Consider the following 19,791-nt stretch of genomic DNA (forward strand, 5'->3'; position numbering starts at 1 on the left):
CCAACAGGTTTATTTGGTAGCAAATGCCATTAGCTTTCGGAGCGCTGCTCCTTTGTCAGATGGACTGGATATCCACTCCACCTGACGAAGGAGCAGCGCTCTGAAAGCTAATGGCATTTGCTACCAAATAAACCTGTTGGACTTTAACCTGGTGTTGTTGAAACTCTTACTGTGTTTACTCCAGTCCAACACCGGCATCTCCTAATTAGTGATACAGTTGAGGGTTTCCTTATGTTTTGTGGGGTGGGCTCGATGGTTTGCACCCCATCATTATATTTGGGCGTCATTTTTAAAAAGTGCCCAGGCATCAATTTACCCATTATTTAAGGTGAAGATTAATTTCCTGGAAGGTCCTGAAGTTAGGAGATTCATGTCTTAGGTGGTTCACCCACTCACTGCTGTATGTAGTAAATCATATAATCCCTACAATGCAGAAGGAGGCCATTTGACCCATTGAACCGGCACCAACAATAATCCCACCCAGGCCCTATCCCCATATCCCCATGTATTTACCCTACTAATGCCCCTGACACTAAGGGACAACTTAGCATGGCCAGTTCACTAACCGGCACATCTTTGGACTGTGGGAGGAAACCAGAGCACCTGGAGGAAACCCACGCAGACATGGGGGGAACATGCAAACTCTGCACAGACCGTGACCCAAGCCGTGAATTGAACCTGGGTCCCTGATGCTGTGAGGCAGCAGTGCTAACCACTGTGCCACCGTGCCGTCAGTATTCCAGAGTCCAGTCATTGGAGGCCTCCATCTTCATTTACGACCTCTGCGAGCTGCCCCCGGTCTTCTTGCAGGTAAGTCTGATATTTGTATACCACTTTGGTCTAGATGTTCATAACTTCATAAGATATAGAAGCAGAATTAGATCATTCGGCCCATTAAGTCCGCTCCGCCATTCGATCATGGCTGATATGCTTCTCATCCCCATTTTCCTGCCCTCTCCCCATGACCCTTCAACCCATTACCAGTTAAAACTCTGCCTAACTCCTCCTTAAATTTACTCACTGTCCCAGCATCCACCGCACTTTGGGGTAGCGAATTCCACAGATTCACAACCCTTTGGGAGAAGTAGTTTATTCCTTAACTCTGTTGTAAATTTGATGCCCCTTATCCTAAGAAGATGACCTCTCGTCCTAAAATGCCCCATAAGAAGCATCTGCTCCACATCTATTTTATCCATACCTTTTATCCCCTTATATACCTCAATTTGATCTCCCTTCATTCTTCTAAATTCCAGAGAGTATAGGCCTAAACTGTTCAATCTCTCTTCATACGACAAACCCCTCATCTCTGGAATCAATCTGGTGAACCTCCTGTGAACTGCCTCCAATGCCACTACATCTTTCCTCAAATAAAGGGACCAAAACTCTACAATACTCCAGGTACAGTCTCACCAATGCCTTGTATAGTTGCAACAATACTTCCTTACCTTTATATTCTATTTCTTTAGCTATAAATGCCAACATTCCATTCACTTTCTTTATTATCTGCTGTACCTAGAACATAGAACATAGAACAGTACAGCACAGAACAGGCCCTTCAGCCCACAATGTTGTGCCGAGCTTTATCTGAAACCAACATCAAGCTATCCCACTCCCTATCATCCTGGTGTGCTCCATGTGCCTATCCAATAACCGCTTAAATGTTCCTAAAGTGTCTGACTCCACTATCACTGCAGGCAGTCCATTCCACACCCCAACCACTCTCTGCGTAAAGAACCTACCTCTGATATCCTTCCTATATCTCCCACCACGAACCCTATAGTTATGCCCCCTTGTAATAGCTCCATCCACCCGAGGAAATAGTCTTTGAACGTTCACTCTATCTATCCCCTTCATCATTTTATAAACTTCTATTAAGTCTCCCCTCAGCCTCCTCTGCTCCAGAGAGAACAGCCCTAGCTCCGTCAACCTTTCCTCATAAGACCTACCCTCCAAACCAGGCAGCATCCTGGTAAATCTCCTCTGCACTCTTTCCCGCGCTTCCACATCCTTCTTATAGTGAGGTGACCAGAACTGCACACAATATTCCAAATGTGGTCTCACCAAGGTCCTGTACAGTTGCAGCATAACCCCACGGCTCTTAAACTCCAACCCCCTGTTAATAAAAGCTAACACACTATAGGCCTTCTTCACAGCTCTATCCACTTGAGTGGCAACCTTTAGAGATCTGTGGATATGGACCCCAAGATCTCTCTGTTCCTCCACAGTCTTCAGAACCCTACCTTTGACCCTGTAATCCACATTTAAATTAGTCCTACCAAAACGAATCACCTCACATTTATCAGGGTTAAACACCTGCATGCTAGTTTCATTTGACTCATGAACGAGGGCACCCAGATCCCTCTGCACCGGAGCACCCCAAAGTCTCTCCCCATTTAGGTAATAAGTCACCTTCCCATTTTTCCAACCAAAATGCATGACCTCACACTTATCCACATTAAACTCCATCTGCCACATTTTGGCCCACTCTCCTAACCTATCTATATCCATTTGTAAGGTTCTTATTTCCTCATTGCAACTTACTGTCCCCCTGTGTTCTGGATTACTCCCATTAATGGGATACAAAAGGATTTGATGTCAGCCTCTGGCAGGAATGATGAGCCATCATGGCAGGTGGTAGTGCACATTCCTGCCTAATTTTACACCAGCGAGAAACCAACTTTTTGACAAAATGTCTCCAGCTGGTCACCTGATGCCATGCAGTCGGTTCAAAGTAACAATGATCACATGGGCGGTGAGTCTGCTCCAGTCAACTTTGAACAAAAGCAAGCTTTTGCAGGTCTTAATCTCCCATTATGGTGCTCATGCCAAAGCATGAGCAGTTCTAACACAATGGTTTCAGCAACTGTGCTTCCGTTTACCAACCAAAACCAGTGTTTCCTGAAACAAAGGAATCCTGACTCTAATTAAATACCTCAAATATACAACCATGGAAATGTACATCCTTTGTCCAACATTGAGGAGGTATGTCACATGACCTTCTCCAAGCTTCACTGTAATATTGTCTGGTGGAATTGAACTAAGGCAGTTACAGTTTGACCTCCAATTTGAACAGAACTCCAGGCAACAGCCTGCGCTGTCTACCAGCAAGCCAGTGGCTGCAGAAAGAACTCTGGCTCTCATCAAACCTGCCAACTGCTAGAACTTTGGAACTCATGCCTTCAGGCTAACTGACTCCATGTCCCTTCTGCCTTTGTGTAAGTCATGCTCTGTAAAGATGGAGCATTCTACAACCTTCCTTCGGAAAAAACATTCCAGTTGACTTCTGATTCTGGACTGTCGACACATCTAAAACCCTATTCTGTTGTATTCTATTGTGGTCATGTCCTGACCCCTCTTCCTTTTTCCTTATTCCCCATTTATTGTACAAGTGTAAAAGAGGTGGACATTGCGAAATGTGTGTGTGTGTGTAAAAATATACCAACCCTTTTGTTTTTATCTTACCTCGAGTTTGCAGTGCAAGTCATTCATAGAGGAATGGAACATTTCCAAATTGAAGGGTTGGGGAAAATACCCCACCATCTATAAAGGAGGAAATCAGAATAAAAAGCTCCTTTCTATTTATGGATGGGTAGAGAGTGGGGAAATGAGTGCAGTTAAATTGCCTCTTCCCCCTCTCCTGTCCGTGACACATTGATGGCTTGGGAATGTTATGTGCCTCTACATCTACAATGGAGGAAGGAGAAATTCCTTCATTATTGGAAATAAAAATGTGCATATATTTCAGCAGAATAAGCAAATAGAAGAAATCAATTTTCTGCTTCTTTAATATAAATGTTTGCTTGCTGTGATCGGGATATCTATTAAAGTTTGCCACATGGCGTAGCAGTTTTTACCTATTACACAGAACGGTTTACGAGCAAACCGGAGCCTCCCCTGCAATCCTCTGTACCGGCAGCAGCAGCCAGCTGCCCAAATCCGAATCACATACTCCAGGCCAAATACAACGATCATGACGAATTCCTAGAGAACAGGACAAATTAAGCAGCATTAAGTGTTTTCCTCCACTCTAAATGATCATGTTTCAGTTCATCCACTCCACACCAATGAGGTCAACTCTACACATGAGTAATATCACCATGTAGTTCACACATTTCCCAATAACAAATTCAATCTGTGCTTCATCCACTGCAAAGACAATCTGTGATCTATCCACTCCTAAATCAGGCATAAATGGCCGTCCAGTGATGTTGCTGGAACTGGTAATATCCTGTGACAGCAGGAAGATGTCAGTCTGTCCTCTCAAAGTCTTCCACTGCCATTTTATCAGCCCTCTGCTCTTCCATTTTTGCCAACAGAGCTGGTAAAATGCAGCCATCTCCCCACCCAAGCCTGACCAGAGTCTCAGGATCTCTGACTTCCCAATGCTCGGACATCTGTCAACTCTTAAGCATTCTAATGCCAAGCTTGACAAAAGCAAACAAAAAATGGTGACCTTGAAACTTAGATATTGTCTTGACTCCATCTACATTTGGGCCTGAGATTCTACAGAGGTGTTTATCTATTAATTCTCACGCAGCAGTCTGCCTGTTTTTGCATTCTGTTAGATTTCTGGCTGAAGTTTATTTATGACCATTTTGTTCCTTTCAAATCTTTGGCACCAGTAAAACATTTTATTAATAAAGGCCTAAATCACTGATTCCCATCAAGTTACCACTTAACTGCCTTTACTCGGGGTGTATTGTCAAATCACTGCTTGTGCAAGCTCTAATTTACCATGTAAAATTAAAGAATGTATAATCAGTTAAATTACCCATTGTGAATTACCAAGAAAACCTAACAGGACTTTGCAGGATGCTTAGAATGCTACCCTGGTCAGATTACGGCCTGTCCATTCCATGCTAGCGAGGTCAACCTGCAAACTGTGCATTTCACCCCAACACATCCTGACCTGTGATCTTGCAGGAGATATGCCTATAAACTGTTACAAAAGTGATTCCAAGATCTACAAACTGCCTGAAATATGTTCTCAAAATGGGGTTTTAGCCTGAAAGCTGCCCAGAAGATAGTGTCAGTAACTGAACTGAGTGCTGGGAAGTACGCTTAAAAGAAAAACTACATACCATCCAGGCTTTTAAGCTAATTAACCATAAAGGTTTGAAATTAATTACTCCATGGAGACTTATGTACATATATATATATATATATATATAAACTTGATCCTTGCAAGTGATGCAAAGACATTTGCAAGTGGGATGTCACATATCCTCACATTTGTGAGACCCATGGTAGACAAAGATATTGGATTATAAATCAGACGCACACAAGATCAGATTTCCAACTTAGAGTGGCACAGTAGCACAGTGGTTAGCACTGCTGCCTCACAGCGCCAGGGACCCGGTTCGATTACCAACTTGGGTCACTCTCTGTGTGGAGTTTGCACGTTCTCCCCGTGTCTGCGTGGGTTTCCTCCGAGTGCTCTGGTTTCCTCCCGCAGTCTGAAAGACGTGCTGGTTAGGTGCATTGGCCATGTTAAATTCTCCCTTAGTGTAACCCGAACAGGCGCTGAAGTGAGGCAACTAGGGGATTTTCACAGAAACTTCACTGCAGTGTTAATGTAAGCCTACTTTTCAATGGATGTACAAATTGAGTTGTGAAATGTTGAACATAGTTTATTTTGCAGGAAAAACAAACTTCCTCTGCCTTTCCAACACCACACCAATGTCACGTGGTCTTTTCACAGGTCAGGAAGGCCTTGTATGCACCTTTTCCAAGGTTGGAGCCCCTTTGTGAGAACTGGAGAAAAATTGAGTTTCCTCCGACATACAATTTTCGTGTGTTTGCATGGATTTTGGAAACTGTAAATCCTAATTCCTTGGAGAGTTTGTGACCACTGAAGGAGGTCTCCTGAGGGATTGGGAACATTCTGAAAGGTAGATGTAAATGTTTTCACACCTTTAAACATCACTGTTAAATGCTGTATTGTAATGTAGATGTGTTTTTAATCTTAGGAATCTGTTCTGCAATTGTAAATTGGCCCTTACGTTGATTACTATAACGCAGATCTTGTCAGTTTCAGCTAATGTCGCTGGAAAATTTTGTTATGACAACTGTACCGTTATGAATGCTTAGTGTGTTTCATAAACCATAATGGCTTCAGTTCAACAGGTTAATGCAAGGATAATTGACACTTTTAAGAAGTTAAAATGACTGAATATGTCTTTCATAGATTTCATAGATTTCATAGAAACCCTACAGTGCAGAAGGAGGCCATTCGGCCCATCGAGTCTGAACCGACCACAATCCCACCCAGGCCCTACCCCCACATATTTTGCCCACTAATGTACACATCTCAGGACTCTAAGGGGCAATTTTTAACCTGGCCAATCAACCTAACCCACACATCTTTGGACTGTGGGAGGAAACCGGAGCACCCGGAGGAAACCCACGCAGACACGAGGAGAATCTGCAAACTCCACACAGACAGTGACCCGAGCCGGGAATCGAACCCGGGATCCTGGAGCTGTGAAGCAGCTGTGAAGCAGCAGTGCTAACCACTGTGCTACCGTGCCGCCCCTTTGTGGGGTTATTGCTTGTTTACAAACCTAATAGACACTCACTGTATTAAAATTTATTTTGCATTGGAAGAGTTTTTTTTTCTGGTATCAATGATAGTAGGTTTGAATTTAAATTTTTATTTGATTGTTTGAGATTTAATTCTTCTTCTATTATTTTAAGATCATTCTCATTGTTATTACATTGCTCCTGAGGACTATACATAGTGCTATATTTGGTTGTGATTATAGAGGGTACATGGGGAAGGCATAGAGGTAGCATGGGTGAACTGAGGGGGAATGGGTGGCATTGGGGATGGATGGGGGTGAGGCCATTATTAAAAGTGTTAGATGATCCAGACTATATTAGTTTTATCTGTCAATTGCCAGTGCACATGTTATTCAATTTGTACTTTTGTAGTCAACCCTCGACCTTACCTTCTGAGCTTCAGAGAGTCATACTGTGGAGGAGGGTGGGGTTGGGGATTACATGAACCCAAAGATGTGCTAGGAAGTTCCTGGGTAATGTTTGCATGGAAATTATTGCACGGTAACTATTGCATAGACCCACACCGAGTCCCACAGGACTCACACCACATGCACAAACCACCAGGGTACTCCCCCCAGCCACCCTAAGGAGACATCCCCTTCCACCTCCCCATGGGACATCCCACTCCCATGGGGACTCTTCCCATAAAACCTTCCCCAGCCCAAATTGACCACAAGCCCATGGCCAGAGCTGACACATCCCTAACCACGTCACGAGGCCCAAGATGCACACACCCCAAATACAACTCATTTACCTAATATACTTACCTTCTCCTTGCCTATTGAGGACCTTTAAACTAGTGCTGTAAAGAAGAGACTGTGCTGTCTTTCCGATCGCTGTACCTGCACTCAACACTAGGCCTCAGGATGTGCTGCACTCCTCTGATTTTATCCAGCCTGAGTTGGAAGGCCAGGCGAGACAGGATTTCATATAAGAAGCTGGGATCGGAGTCGACGCTGATTGCCACTCTGAGGAAGTCCAGGCCCAATAGTTTTTAATGCGTGACTTACCTGACTTCTTCCTTAACGATTCGACAAATATTTCATTCATTCAGCTGTGGCTATCCAAGAATTGGCAAAGAAATTCCAAATTGGATGATTTAAGGTGTCAACAATCCAATGTCTGCCTCATTCACTCTTTGACCACAAACTCAGTGGTAAATCTCAGACAGTTCCAGTAAAGGAAGGGTAAAAGAACCATCCAGTTCTTTAGCATATATTTATCGTCATACCCAAAGTCAGTACTCTTGTAGTCCATGCTAGCAAGGTTACATTTCCAGCACTGCATCCACATAAAGTTGTATCAATAGAATTGTGTCAGTGAACTCATTGTTTCCCTTCAGTTTCCAAACCGTAGCGAGACTCAGGTTCAGAGGCACATGAACATTTGGAAAGGGGATGAGTGTGTTTGGCATGAGAAAGAATCCTTGTCATCAAGGGAATATGAGGCCAAGGTTGGGGGAAAAAATCAGAAAAATCAAGATAAACAGCCAATCCCACCCACACAGCACAGAATTCTAAAGTTCAGAGTGACTAAGAAACCATACCTTATTCCCACGAGTAGCCAAGGTGCACAGAGCTGGATTTGTATGCTAGTGAGTTAGAGGGCGGGCTCTCCCTCTTCAGATAAATATTTGAGAATCCACCAGGAAACAGAATGAAATGATGCAGAAGTACAATTTTTTGCATTCCACTGCATCCCAACATTCTTATGTAAACAGATGTATTTACACACTGGAAGCAGTAAGAAATTTACAGTGAATCCTTTATGTCCTTTCAGCTTTTAAGAAATTTGTGTTCAGTCCAAAATGCATCAGAATTTATTTTACCAATTCCATTCTTCCTCTGAAGGAGCAGGCTGTTGTGCAAACGTTACCCAGGAACTTCCTCCAATTATCACAAATATTTTGTTGCCGTATTATTTTGGCATGCTGGACATCAGAACTATTTTAACCGGAGGTCACACACAAGCACATTCCCAACATGTGTCACCAGATCATGATCAGGAGCAGGAATTCCATCCTAAACTGAGCAAAGCTGAACCCAGTCCTAGGGTACCTACCTTAACTCAGTTAAGTTTAGCTAACTCATCACAAACAGGAAATCAGACTTGGGACCTCGATGATCTCTAGCAGTGAATCACAAACTGTCATGAGTCGTCAGATGATATATTAAGGTAGAGTTAGGTTACTGTTTGGGTATGATCCAATGGATTGAAACATGATTACACCATCTTAAGCAATGCTCTTTGCAACCACAAAATATTCCACAGCTAGTGAAATAAATATTGAATAGAAATTCCAGTGATCTAATGGCAGCCAAGGTATCAGGCAGGAGAAAGAGAAAGAGCTGTAATAAATATAGATCTTAACATTTTAACTGGAATGACATGTCAGTGCGGAGGAATGGTCAGAGAGCCCTGCATCCAAATTGATCTCCTTCACTTATTTTCCATTAACTGGAATTAAGAGTAACTCTTCCCAATCCCATAGCTGAATGGAATGAAGTGGGAAAGAAAAATACTGGAGGAAGGAGACAGTAAGGCAAAAAGCAAGAAACACAGAGTACATGAAAGAGGAATGAAGTAAAGTTTTGTTTCATTACTAATTTTATCCCCTGTTTTCTCAAATAGAATCCCATGAGAAGTAGTCACCCCCATTCCTCCAGACAGTTAATAATCAAGTGTGCGCTCGGTAGTGCGAGGCCTGAGTCCGCCGTGCTAGGTCCTGCTGATGGCTGAGCTCAAGCCCGAACCTGCCAACATTAACCCAACATCGGCAATTCTTCAAGTATGAACGTATACGATGGGTGAAGTTTTCTGCCACCAATGTGAGTTTCTAGAATTAATCTGGGAGCCACACAATCACACAACAACTGGACGAGCAAAAATTGGGTGTGAGAGCCTGGCCAATATTCTCCTTCGCAACTCAGACACTGTTGAGGCCAGTAAATTCAGTCCTTCTGTATATTGAGATCAACTAAATCAGCACAGGCTGGAGACCTCCCGACTCAGTTAACTCACTGAATATCTGCAGCCCATGTGAAGGCTACAGATTAGAATCATAGAATCCTCACAGTGTAGAAGCAGGTCATTTGGCACATTGCATCTGCATCAACTTACCCAGACCCTGTCCCTGTCACCTCACATATTTACCCTGCTAATCCCTCTAGCCTACACATCTTGGGACACTAAGGAGCAATTTAGCATGGCTAATCCACCTAACCTGCACATCTTTGGACTGTGGGAGGAAACCGCAGCACCCAGGGGAAACCCACACTACCTGCGGAGAATGTGCAAACGTGACCCGAAGCCGGAATTGAACCCGTGTCCCTGGAGCTGTGAGGAACATAGGAATTGGGAGCAGAAGTAGGCAAACTCAGCCATTTGAGCCTGCTCCTCCATTCAATCAGATCATGGCTGACCTCTTCCTGGTGTCGAATCCACCTCCTCACCTGATCCCCATATCCCTTTATCCCATTTTCTATCAGAAATCTATCCATCTCCTTCTTGAAACCATTCAATGATTCAGGTTCCACCGCGCTATGGGGCAGCGAGTTCCACACATTCACCATGCTCTGCGAGAAGTAGTTCCTCCTCATTTCAGTTTTGAATCTACCACGTCTCAACCTATACCTGTGCCCTCTTGTTTCTAGATTGCCCCATAAGAGGAAACATTTGGTCTACATTCACTCTATCAATCCTTTTTTATATACCTTGATCAGATCCACTCTCACCCTTCTGAACTCCAACAAGTGCAAACCCAAACATTTTAATATCTCCTCATACATCGACCCTTTCATCCCCGGAATCAATCTGGTGAGGCAACAGTACTAACCGCTGTGCCGCATATTAGATTCCATATTTATGTATTATTCGCAGCATGGTGTCCGAGATGTATAGCTAATGACTAAAAGCCTCAGATCCAGAGTTTGTCCACAATGGTAATTATAAAAACAATGTGAATGAAAACTTGCAGATTTCATGTTCTTTTTAAAGATCTAATTGGCATTTCTGATTTATTACTTAATTAGATTCTGGTCTTTACCGGATATGCAGATTTTGAAATTCCTAATTAAGACTGAGACAGGCAGGAATCTGGTGCCAACAGTCTGTGTGGGAGAAATTCCCCTTGCATGGCAGGAAGCTGGAGCAATACATTTGGAGTATTTATGTACTATTTACTGGAGCTCCCTGAGCAGGTTTTACGACTGTCAGCATAATACGTATTACAGCTAATAGTCCTTACATAAACTTAGCATTCTGCTTACTGATTATGAACACTGGATTAGTCAGGTATTCTGCAGTGTTGAAAGGATCCTTACAAATGATATTGAGAAAGGAAAGGAATGACTCCAAGGCAGTTAACACATAGTGTGCACAAGGCAAAGTAAAACATTTTGTTCTGATCTGGTACTGTACTGTTCTTGTGTGCCCCAGCAACTGCTCTGTACATGATTAATACAAATGGGGTAAAAGGGAATATTTCACTGCCATCTGGTACTATAAAGCTTGTGTACATCACACTGTCTTTGGATGTATTGAATGCTGGGACCATTTCTGGATTATGGATGTGTGGTATCTTATAAAGATGAGCGACTGCAAGTAGATTAACGAATGAATGGTTTATTAAGGTAAATAACCATGTACAGAGAGTGACTAAAGGCTACCGTATGCACATATTTACCCCGCTTCCATGACTTCAGAGGCAAGGAGAACCCATACTCAGCTCCAGGACTCATGTGCTCTGGCCCAATTGGCCAAACAAGTCATATGTCCCTCCAAGAGCTTGCCATAAGGGACACGCTACCATGGCTGTAATATTGAGCACTGGAGAATCACAGAATGGTTATAGCACAGAAGGATGCAATCAGCCTATCATGTCTGTTCTGGCTCTCTCTGAAGTTTTTTTTAATTAAAAAGTTTTAAGTTTATTTATTAATGTCACAAGTAGGCTTACATTAACACTACAATTAAGTTAATATGAAAATCCCCTAGTCACCACACTCCGGTATACTGAAGGAGAATTTAGCATTGCCAATGCACCTAATCAGCACGTCTGTGGACTGTGGGAGGAAACTGGAGCAGCCAGAGGAAACCCACGCAGACACAGGGAGAACGTGCAGAATCCATGAAAACTGTGGCCCAAGGCTGGAATTGAACCCAGGTCCCTGGTGCAGTGAGGCAGCAGTGTTAGCCACTCTGCCACCGTGGTTTTTGGTGCTTTGTCTGCATGGGTTTCCTCCGGGTGCTCCAGTTCCCTCCCACACTCTAAAAACGTGCAGGTTAGATGGATTGGCCATGCTAAATGGCCCCTTAGAGTCCCAAGATATGTAGGTTAGATGGATTGTTCATGGTGAATGTGCAGGGTTACGGGGATAGGGTGGGAGAGAGGCTCTGGGTAAGACAATCTGTCAGAGAGCCGGTGCAGACTCAATGGGCCAAATAGCCTCTTTCTGTACTGTAGGGGTTCTACGATTCTATGATTTGTGGTGATTGTCCCTTTAACGGCAACACAGCAGAGTAAGGCTCACCTGATTTGGGGGAAAACTGGGATTCAGATTGGGTAATCACCCCAGGGGATGGAGCCCTCTTAGGAAGGAGACATGTAGGGAGCTGGGTGCAGCCATGAGGATGGTGTTGTCTTTTTAATACATTTTTTTTGTGTTTTGAAGTCTGTGAAAGTGCATCATTACAAGGTGCAATTCACCCAGTGTGATTCAGAATGAATGGGGGGCACGGCGGCACAGTGGCCTCACAGCACCAGGTACCCTATGTCAATTCCCGGCTTGGGTCACTGTCTGTGTGGAGTCTGCATGTTCTCCCTGTGTCTGCGTAGGTTTCCTCCTATAGTCCAAAAAACATGCTGGGTAGGTGAATTGGCCATGCTAATTTCTCCCTCAGTGTATCCGAATAGGTGTCGGAGTGTGGCGACTAGGGGATTTTCACAGTAACTTCATTGTAGTGTTAATGTAAGCCTACTTGTGACTCTAACAAAATAACTTAAACAGAAGATCATTTCTTCAGTATTTTCAGACATTGAGGGGACACTCAACCTACTTAGCAGCACCATGGAAGGAACAAAGCAGAACATGATCAGCATTTATCAGCGGTGCTCATTCGAATCGCAAAGCACAATGTGATGCTCAACAAAGACAAATGTACATTTGCGGCATCTGAGTTTGACTTTCCAGGGTACAGAGTAACAGCATCTGGGGTAAAGCCTACAACTGACAACACCAAAACCATTCATATACTTCCGATCCATCTAACGTGAAAAGGTTGGCATTATTCTTTTTAACACATATTCATTCCTAAGAACACAGTGAATGCACAGCCTCTTCAGAAGCCACTCCACAAAGATGCATAATGCGAATGGACAATCGCACAGCAAACAGAGTTTGATACGTTGAGTGTGAAGAGAGTATGTCCCTCAGCTCTTGAGCATTTCAACCACATGTGGAAACATATGTCACAATAGGTGTGCAGAAAATGCAATAGGAACTGTAGTCTCACAGTGCACTGTAATAAGCGAATGAGCAATCACTGACATGTTACACCACTGTCGGAAATGGAATGTAAAGCCTCAGCTGGAGGGTGGGAAGCACTCGCCTGCATCTACACTTGTGAGCATTGGTACATTGGTAGAAATTTCACTCTCCACACTAATCACCAAGCAGTTATTACATTGTTAGCGACATCAGAATCTGATATTCGACCTTTTTGCATCTACAGATGACCAGATCATCAACTTCAAGTACAACTTTGAGATAGAGTATCTTTGCAGATTCACACAGCCAAGTAGCTGACAGGTGGAACTGAACCACTATCGCAAACAACGTCAATGAAAGTGAAGTGACTTGCGATGTTGAAGACTGCACAATCACCGTGATATCACATGCGACCGTTAATTTTGTTGTGCGAGTGGAGTTGAAGGCAGAATCGATGACAGACTGCATACTGCAGAAAGTAAGCCAGTAATTAAAACTCAAGTGGCTTTGTGAAATAAAGAAAGAACTGATCCTGTATTAGAGTACAGAATGAATTTACATTGCTTCATGATATCTGTAAAGCACGCAGAACCTGAGCAATTATCCCAAAAGCGCTACAGCGATGTGTATTTCTTCGTGCCCATGATAGAAATCCAGATATTATTAAGATGGAACAATAGTCCCTTGAAGTAATCTGGTGTCCAGTAATAGATCACTGCATAGAACAGTTCCTTGCAAACTACGTAGCTTTGTACATTCAATTAAAAATCTGATAAAACATGTCCTGCACCTCTATAATGGGCGGCACAGTGGTTAGCACTGCTGCCTCACAGTGCTAGGGACCCGGGTTTGGTTCCTGACCTGGGTCACCGTCCGAGTGGAGTTTGCACGTTCTCCCCGTATCTACATGTGTTTCCTCCGGGTGCTCCAGTTTCCTCCCACTGTCCAAAAGATGTGTTAGTTAAGTGGATTGACCGTGCTAATTCTCCCTCACTGTACCCGAACAGGTTCTGGAGTGTGGCGACTAGGGGATTTTCACAGTAACTTCATTGCAGTGTTAATGTAAGCCTACTTGTGATACTAATAAATAAACTTAAACTGCCTGCATGGACACTTCAACCATGGCAACAACACCAATTAGATATTTTTGGATAAGTGCAACCAGCCCTAGCAATAAATGTTTTTTGCGTGTTGTTCATGGTCAAATTACTCTCATCACCCTCTCTATTACCTCATCAAAATTTCAAGCAAATTAGTTAAACATGATTTGCCCTAAACAAATCCATGCTGGCTTTCCTGAAGTAACCTGCTGTTGCCCAAGTGACTATTAATTTTGTCCCAAATTATCCTTTCAAAAAGCTTTCCCACCACCAAGGTTAAACTGACTGTCCTGCAGTTGCTGGGCTTATCTTTGCACCCTTTTTTGAACAAGGATATAACAGTCACAATTCTTGAGTCCTCTGGCACCATCACTGACTCGAAGACTGAAAACTATGGCCAGTGCCTCCACAGTTTTCATTCTCACTTCTCTCACTTCCTTGGATGCATTTTATCCAATCCTGGTGCCTTCTCGACTTTAAGTACAGATAGCCTATCTCATAAATCCTCCTTACCAATTTTAAACCATTCAAGTGTCTGAACTACCTCCTCTTTCACTATGACCTGGACAACATCTTCTTCCTTGATGTAAAGTATTCATTTAATTCCTCAGCTTGCTCCCTGCCTCCATGTGTAACTTGCCTTTTTGATACCTAATTGGACACACTCCCCCTTTTACTGCCTTTATACAATTTGTATGCCTGGAGAAGAATTTTGGATGTTCTTTTATGTTGGCTGACAGTCTATTCTCAAACTCTCTCTCGGCTTCTCTTGTTTTTTTCAATTCTCTCTGGAGCTTCTATATTCAGCCTGGTTCTCAATTGTTTTATCCACCTGATATCTGCCATATACCATGGAGTATAAGAGGAAAAAGATCTTACTACAAGTCTACAGAGCTACAGGGTGCTGCGTGCAGTTTTGGTCTCTTTATCTAAGGAAGGAAATACTTGCCAGAGTCGGAGTGCAATGAATGTTCACAAGACTGGTTCCTGGATTGTCCTATGAGGAGAGTTTGAGGAGGCTAGGCCTATATTTCTTGGAGCTGAGGAAAATAAGAGGTGATCTAATTTGATACATATAGTAGTTTTAAGAGTTAGGTGCACTGACTCAGAATAAGAGGTCTGCAATTTGGAATTGAGGTGAGGAGAAATTTCTACACTCAAAGGGTTGGAACTCTGTGGAATTCTCTACCTTAGAGAATAGTGTGTGCTCAGTCATTGAATATATTCAAGACAGAGATTAGTAGCTTTTGGGGTACCCACAGGGAATTAAATGTGGGGAAATTGCAGAATATGGAGTTGAGATAGAAGATCAGCTGTCAGTTTGTTGACTGGTGGAGCAGCTTTGATGGACCAAATGGCCTGCTCCAAATCCTATTTCTTGCGTTTTTTCATTCTTGCCAGCAGTGTTATTAACCATAGTTCTTTTCTCATAATTCCAGGATTTTCTGATGTATGATTCAATGTCTCGCGCTGGATGGTGTCCTACGATAGATCAATGGGGAAAGTGATCTGCATTTTTTATGTCCTGATTGGCCTATTACTTGTGCTATCTGTTGTGACACTTCATGATTAATGTTCCAGCCATTTAATTCTCAATCAATTATATTAGGTTAATAAATTATATTGAATGTAACATGGCTAATTATATGTATGCTCAGTTAAACCTTCCCCCGCTGTTCCTTAAAAAGATGTGCTGGTTAGGTGCAGTGGCCATGCTATATTCTCCTTCAGTGTACCCGAACAGGTGCCAGAGTGTGGCAACTAGGGGATTTTCACAGTAACTTCATTGCAGTGTCAATGTAAACATACTTATGACAAATAAATAAACTTTAACTTTACTTCTTACCAGGATAAAGAGTCCAGAATTTGCCATATTCTGGTGGCTGGGTATGGTGGAAAACACTGACAGGACGAGACAGCTGAAGACAAGCAGGAATCTGTTGGAGACACAGAGAATTTAACTAAATTAAGCAGATATAGTAGAAGATATAGCAGACATTCAGAAGCTGCAGGCCAGAATTTAACTGTGCCAGTGTTTGATACCAATACCCCACAACTTCTAACAATTTACAAATTCAGTGATCTATACCACAGAGAAAAAACCAATTCAGCAGCAAGTTTAAGTATGAATTAACAATTCCTCAGTGACTGTCTATTATATAATACAGCACTGGAATATAATTCCCACATTATAGGAAGGATGTGATTGCACTGGAAGGGGTGCAGTCGTTGGAGCAGAGAAGACTGAGGGGCAACCTGATCCAAGTGTATAAGATTATGAGAGACATGGACAGAGTGGATAAGCAGCAGCTGTTCCCTTAGTTGAACGGTCAGTTACGAGGGGACACAGGTTCAAGGTGAGGGGCAGGAGGTTTAGGGGGGATTTGAGGAAAAATACTTTTATCCAGAGGGTGGTGATGGTCTGGGATGCGCTGCCTGGGAGAATGGTAGAAGTGGGTTGCCTCACATCCTTTAGGAAGTACCTGGATGAGCACTTGGCACGTCATAACTTTCAAGGCTATGGGTCAAGTACTGGTAAATGGGATTACGTGGGAGTTCAGGTGTTTCCCGTGTGTTGGTGCAGAATCGATGGGCCGAAGGACCTGTTTCCATGCTGTAAACATTCTATGACTCTAAGTTGGTGCCTACTTTGTCTCAGACACCTGAGAACAGTGTTGAGGGTTTATGTTGTTAGAGGTGCCGTCTGTCAGATGGGACATGAAGCTAAAGTATCACATGCCCTGCCATAAAAGATCTCATGGCACTATTTTAATTCAGAGAAACAGTGGAGGAGCGGGGGCTAAATTCAATGGTGCCAAGCACTTTGACCCTTTGATTGCAATGCAATCAGCTCACCAACTTTGCATTCCTTACTCATTTCAATGATTTAAGTGCCAAGCCACATTCAGGCTTTGTGACAAGGGACTCATAGAACATAGAACATTACAGCGCAGTACAGGCCCTTCGGCCCTCAATGTTGCGCCGACCTGTGAAACCAATCTAAAGCCCATCTAACCTACACTATTCCAATATCATCCATATGTTTATCCAATGACCTTTTAAATGCCCTTAATGTTGACGAGTCCACGACTGTTGCAGGCAGGGCATTCCACGCCCTTACTACTCTCTGAGTAAAGAACCTGCCTCTGACATCTGTCCTATATCTATCAGATGATGACAATGGGCAGCTGACGGAATAATGATGGTGGTTATGTATAACTAAATACTTAGTGCTTTGGGAAGCCTGTCACAAAACCTACAGTCAATGCAGGAGTCCAGCATTAACTTGGCACAGGCCTTTGCATGGAACCTAGACTCCATCCCTGCCAGCACAGGAATAGTGGCCAACTCCATTTTCATACTTGTGTACACAATCTTACAAGAGGCAATGATCAATGCTGCAGCACAATCAGTGGCCACCCAATGCCGAAACGCTGCCACTGAAATCATACAATGTCAGCTTGCTGATATGCCAGCTCAAACTGATGCCATCAAGGCGAGGGATCACAGTGTGGAACGGTGCTTGCAGGATCTCCAATACATTACGGGGTTACTAAGGCAACACCCGACGGGAAGTGGCAGCAGCTCCAGGGAGAATAAAGTTGCTGTCCTCTCTCTCAGGAAGCCAGCATTCACCCTCCTGCCAATGCCACTCCACCAATATCCTTGCTGCTGCCTGTCAGCCAGCCAAGTCAGTCTGCTGTCACCCATCCCGAGTAGTGCAGTGCTTAAGAACAAAGAGCAAAGAAAATTACAGCACAGGAACAGGCCCTTCGGTCCTCCCAGCCTGCACCGACCATGCTGTGTGAACTAAAACCCCCTACCCTTCCGGGGACCATATCCCTCTATTCCCAACCTATTCATGTATTTGTCCAGACGCCCCTTAAAACTCACTATCATATCTGCTTCCACTACCTCCCCCGGCAGCGAGTTCCAGGCACCCAACACCCTCTGTGTAAAAAATCTGCCTCGTACATCTCCTTTAAACCTTGCCCCTCGCACCTTAAACCTGTGCCCCCTAGTAATTGACTCTTCCACCCTGGGAAAAAGCTTCTGACTATCCACTCTGTTCGTGCCCCTCATAATCTTGTAGACTTCTATAAGGTCACCCCTCAACCTCCATTGTTCCAGTGAGAACAAACCAAGTTTCTCCAACCTCTCCTCATAGCTAATGCCCTCCATACCAGGCAATATCCTGGTAAATCTTTTCTGTACCCTCTCCAAAGCCTCCACATCCCTCTGGTAGTGTGGTGACCAGAATTGAACACTATATTCCAAGTGCAGCCGAACCAAGGTTCTATAAAGCTGCAACATGACTTGCCAATTTTTAAACTCAATGCCCTGGCCGATGAAGGCAAGTCTCCAACTGATCTATATCCTGCGTATCCTCCGATGATCCTCATCACTTCCACAATTCCACTAACCTTTTGTGTCATCCGCAAACTTACTAATCAAACCAGTTACATTTTCCTCCAAATCATTTATATATATTACAAACAGCAAAGGTCCCAGCACTGATCCTTGAGGAACGCCACTAGTCACAGCCTTCCATTCAGAAATGGACCCTTCCAGTGCTACCCTCTGTCTTCTATGACTGAGCCAATTCTGTATCCATCTTGCCAGCTCACCTCTGATCCAGTGTGACATCACCTTCTGTACCAGTCTGCCATGAGGGATCTTGCCAAAAGCCTTACTGAAGTCCATGTAGACAACATTGACTGCCCTACCCTCGTCACTTCCTCGAAAAACTTGATCAAGTTAGTGAGACACGACCTTCCCTTCACAAAACCATGTTGTCTCTCGCTAACACGTCCACTTATTTCCAAGTGGGAGTAAATCCTGTCTCCATAGAACCACAGAACCATAGAAAATTACAGCTCAGAAACAGGCCTTTTGGCCCTTCTTGTCTGTGTCGAACCATTTTTTGCCTAGTTCCACTGACCTGCACTTGGACCATATCCCTCCACACCCCTCTCATCCATGAACCCGTGCAGGTTTTTCCGGCAGCTCATTCCACACTCCCACCATTCTCTGTGTGAAGAAGCCCCCCCTAATATTCCCTTTAAACTTTTCTCCTTTCACCCTTAACCCATGTCCTCTGGTTATTTTCTCCCCTAGCCTCAGTGGAAAAAGCCTGCTTGCATTCACTCTATCTATACCCATCAAAATCACATACACCTCTATCAAATCTCCCCTCATTCTTCTACACTCCAGAGAATAAAGTCCCAACCTATTCAATCTCTCTCTGTTACTCAGCTTCTCAAGTCCCGGCAACATCCTTGTGAACCTTCTCCGCACTCTTTCAACCTTATTTACATCCTTCCTGTAACTAGGTGACCAAAACTGTACACAATACTCTAAATTCGGCCTCACCAATGCCTTATATAACCTTACCATAACACTCCAACCTTTATACTTGATACTCCGATTTATAAAGGCCAATGTACCAAAGGCACCCTTTACGACCCTATCCACCTGTGACATCACTTTTAGGGAATTCTATACCTGTATTCCCAGATCTCTCTGCTCAACTGCACTCTTCAGAGTCCTACCATTTACCCTGTATGTTCTACTTTGGTTTGTCCTTCCAAAGTGCAATATCTCACACTTGTCTGTGTTAAATTCCATTTGCCATTTTTCAG

At 43.5% G+C, this 19,791-nt stretch overlaps 1 protein-coding gene across 1 annotated transcript in view; it reads right to left on the bottom strand.

The window, feature by feature from the left end:
* Positions 1-19,791, bottom strand: part of kcnq4 (potassium voltage-gated channel subfamily Q member 4) — a 573,223-nt gene that overhangs the window by 127,900 nt on the left and 425,532 nt on the right. Inside the window, exons 2-3 of the mRNA XM_078237159.1 lie at positions 15,996-16,086; positions 3,855-3,981 (exon numbers count right to left, since the gene is read on the bottom strand). Of these exons, the coding sequence (XP_078093285.1) occupies positions 3,855-3,981; positions 15,996-16,086 (218 nt within the window). The remainder of the gene's footprint in view (positions 1-3,854; positions 3,982-15,995; positions 16,087-19,791) is intronic.

This window comes from Mustelus asterias, chromosome 21 (genome assembly GCF_964213995.1).
Source record: "Mustelus asterias chromosome 21, sMusAst1.hap1.1, whole genome shotgun sequence".
NCBI lineage: Eukaryota > Metazoa > Chordata > Chondrichthyes > Carcharhiniformes > Triakidae > Mustelus > Mustelus asterias.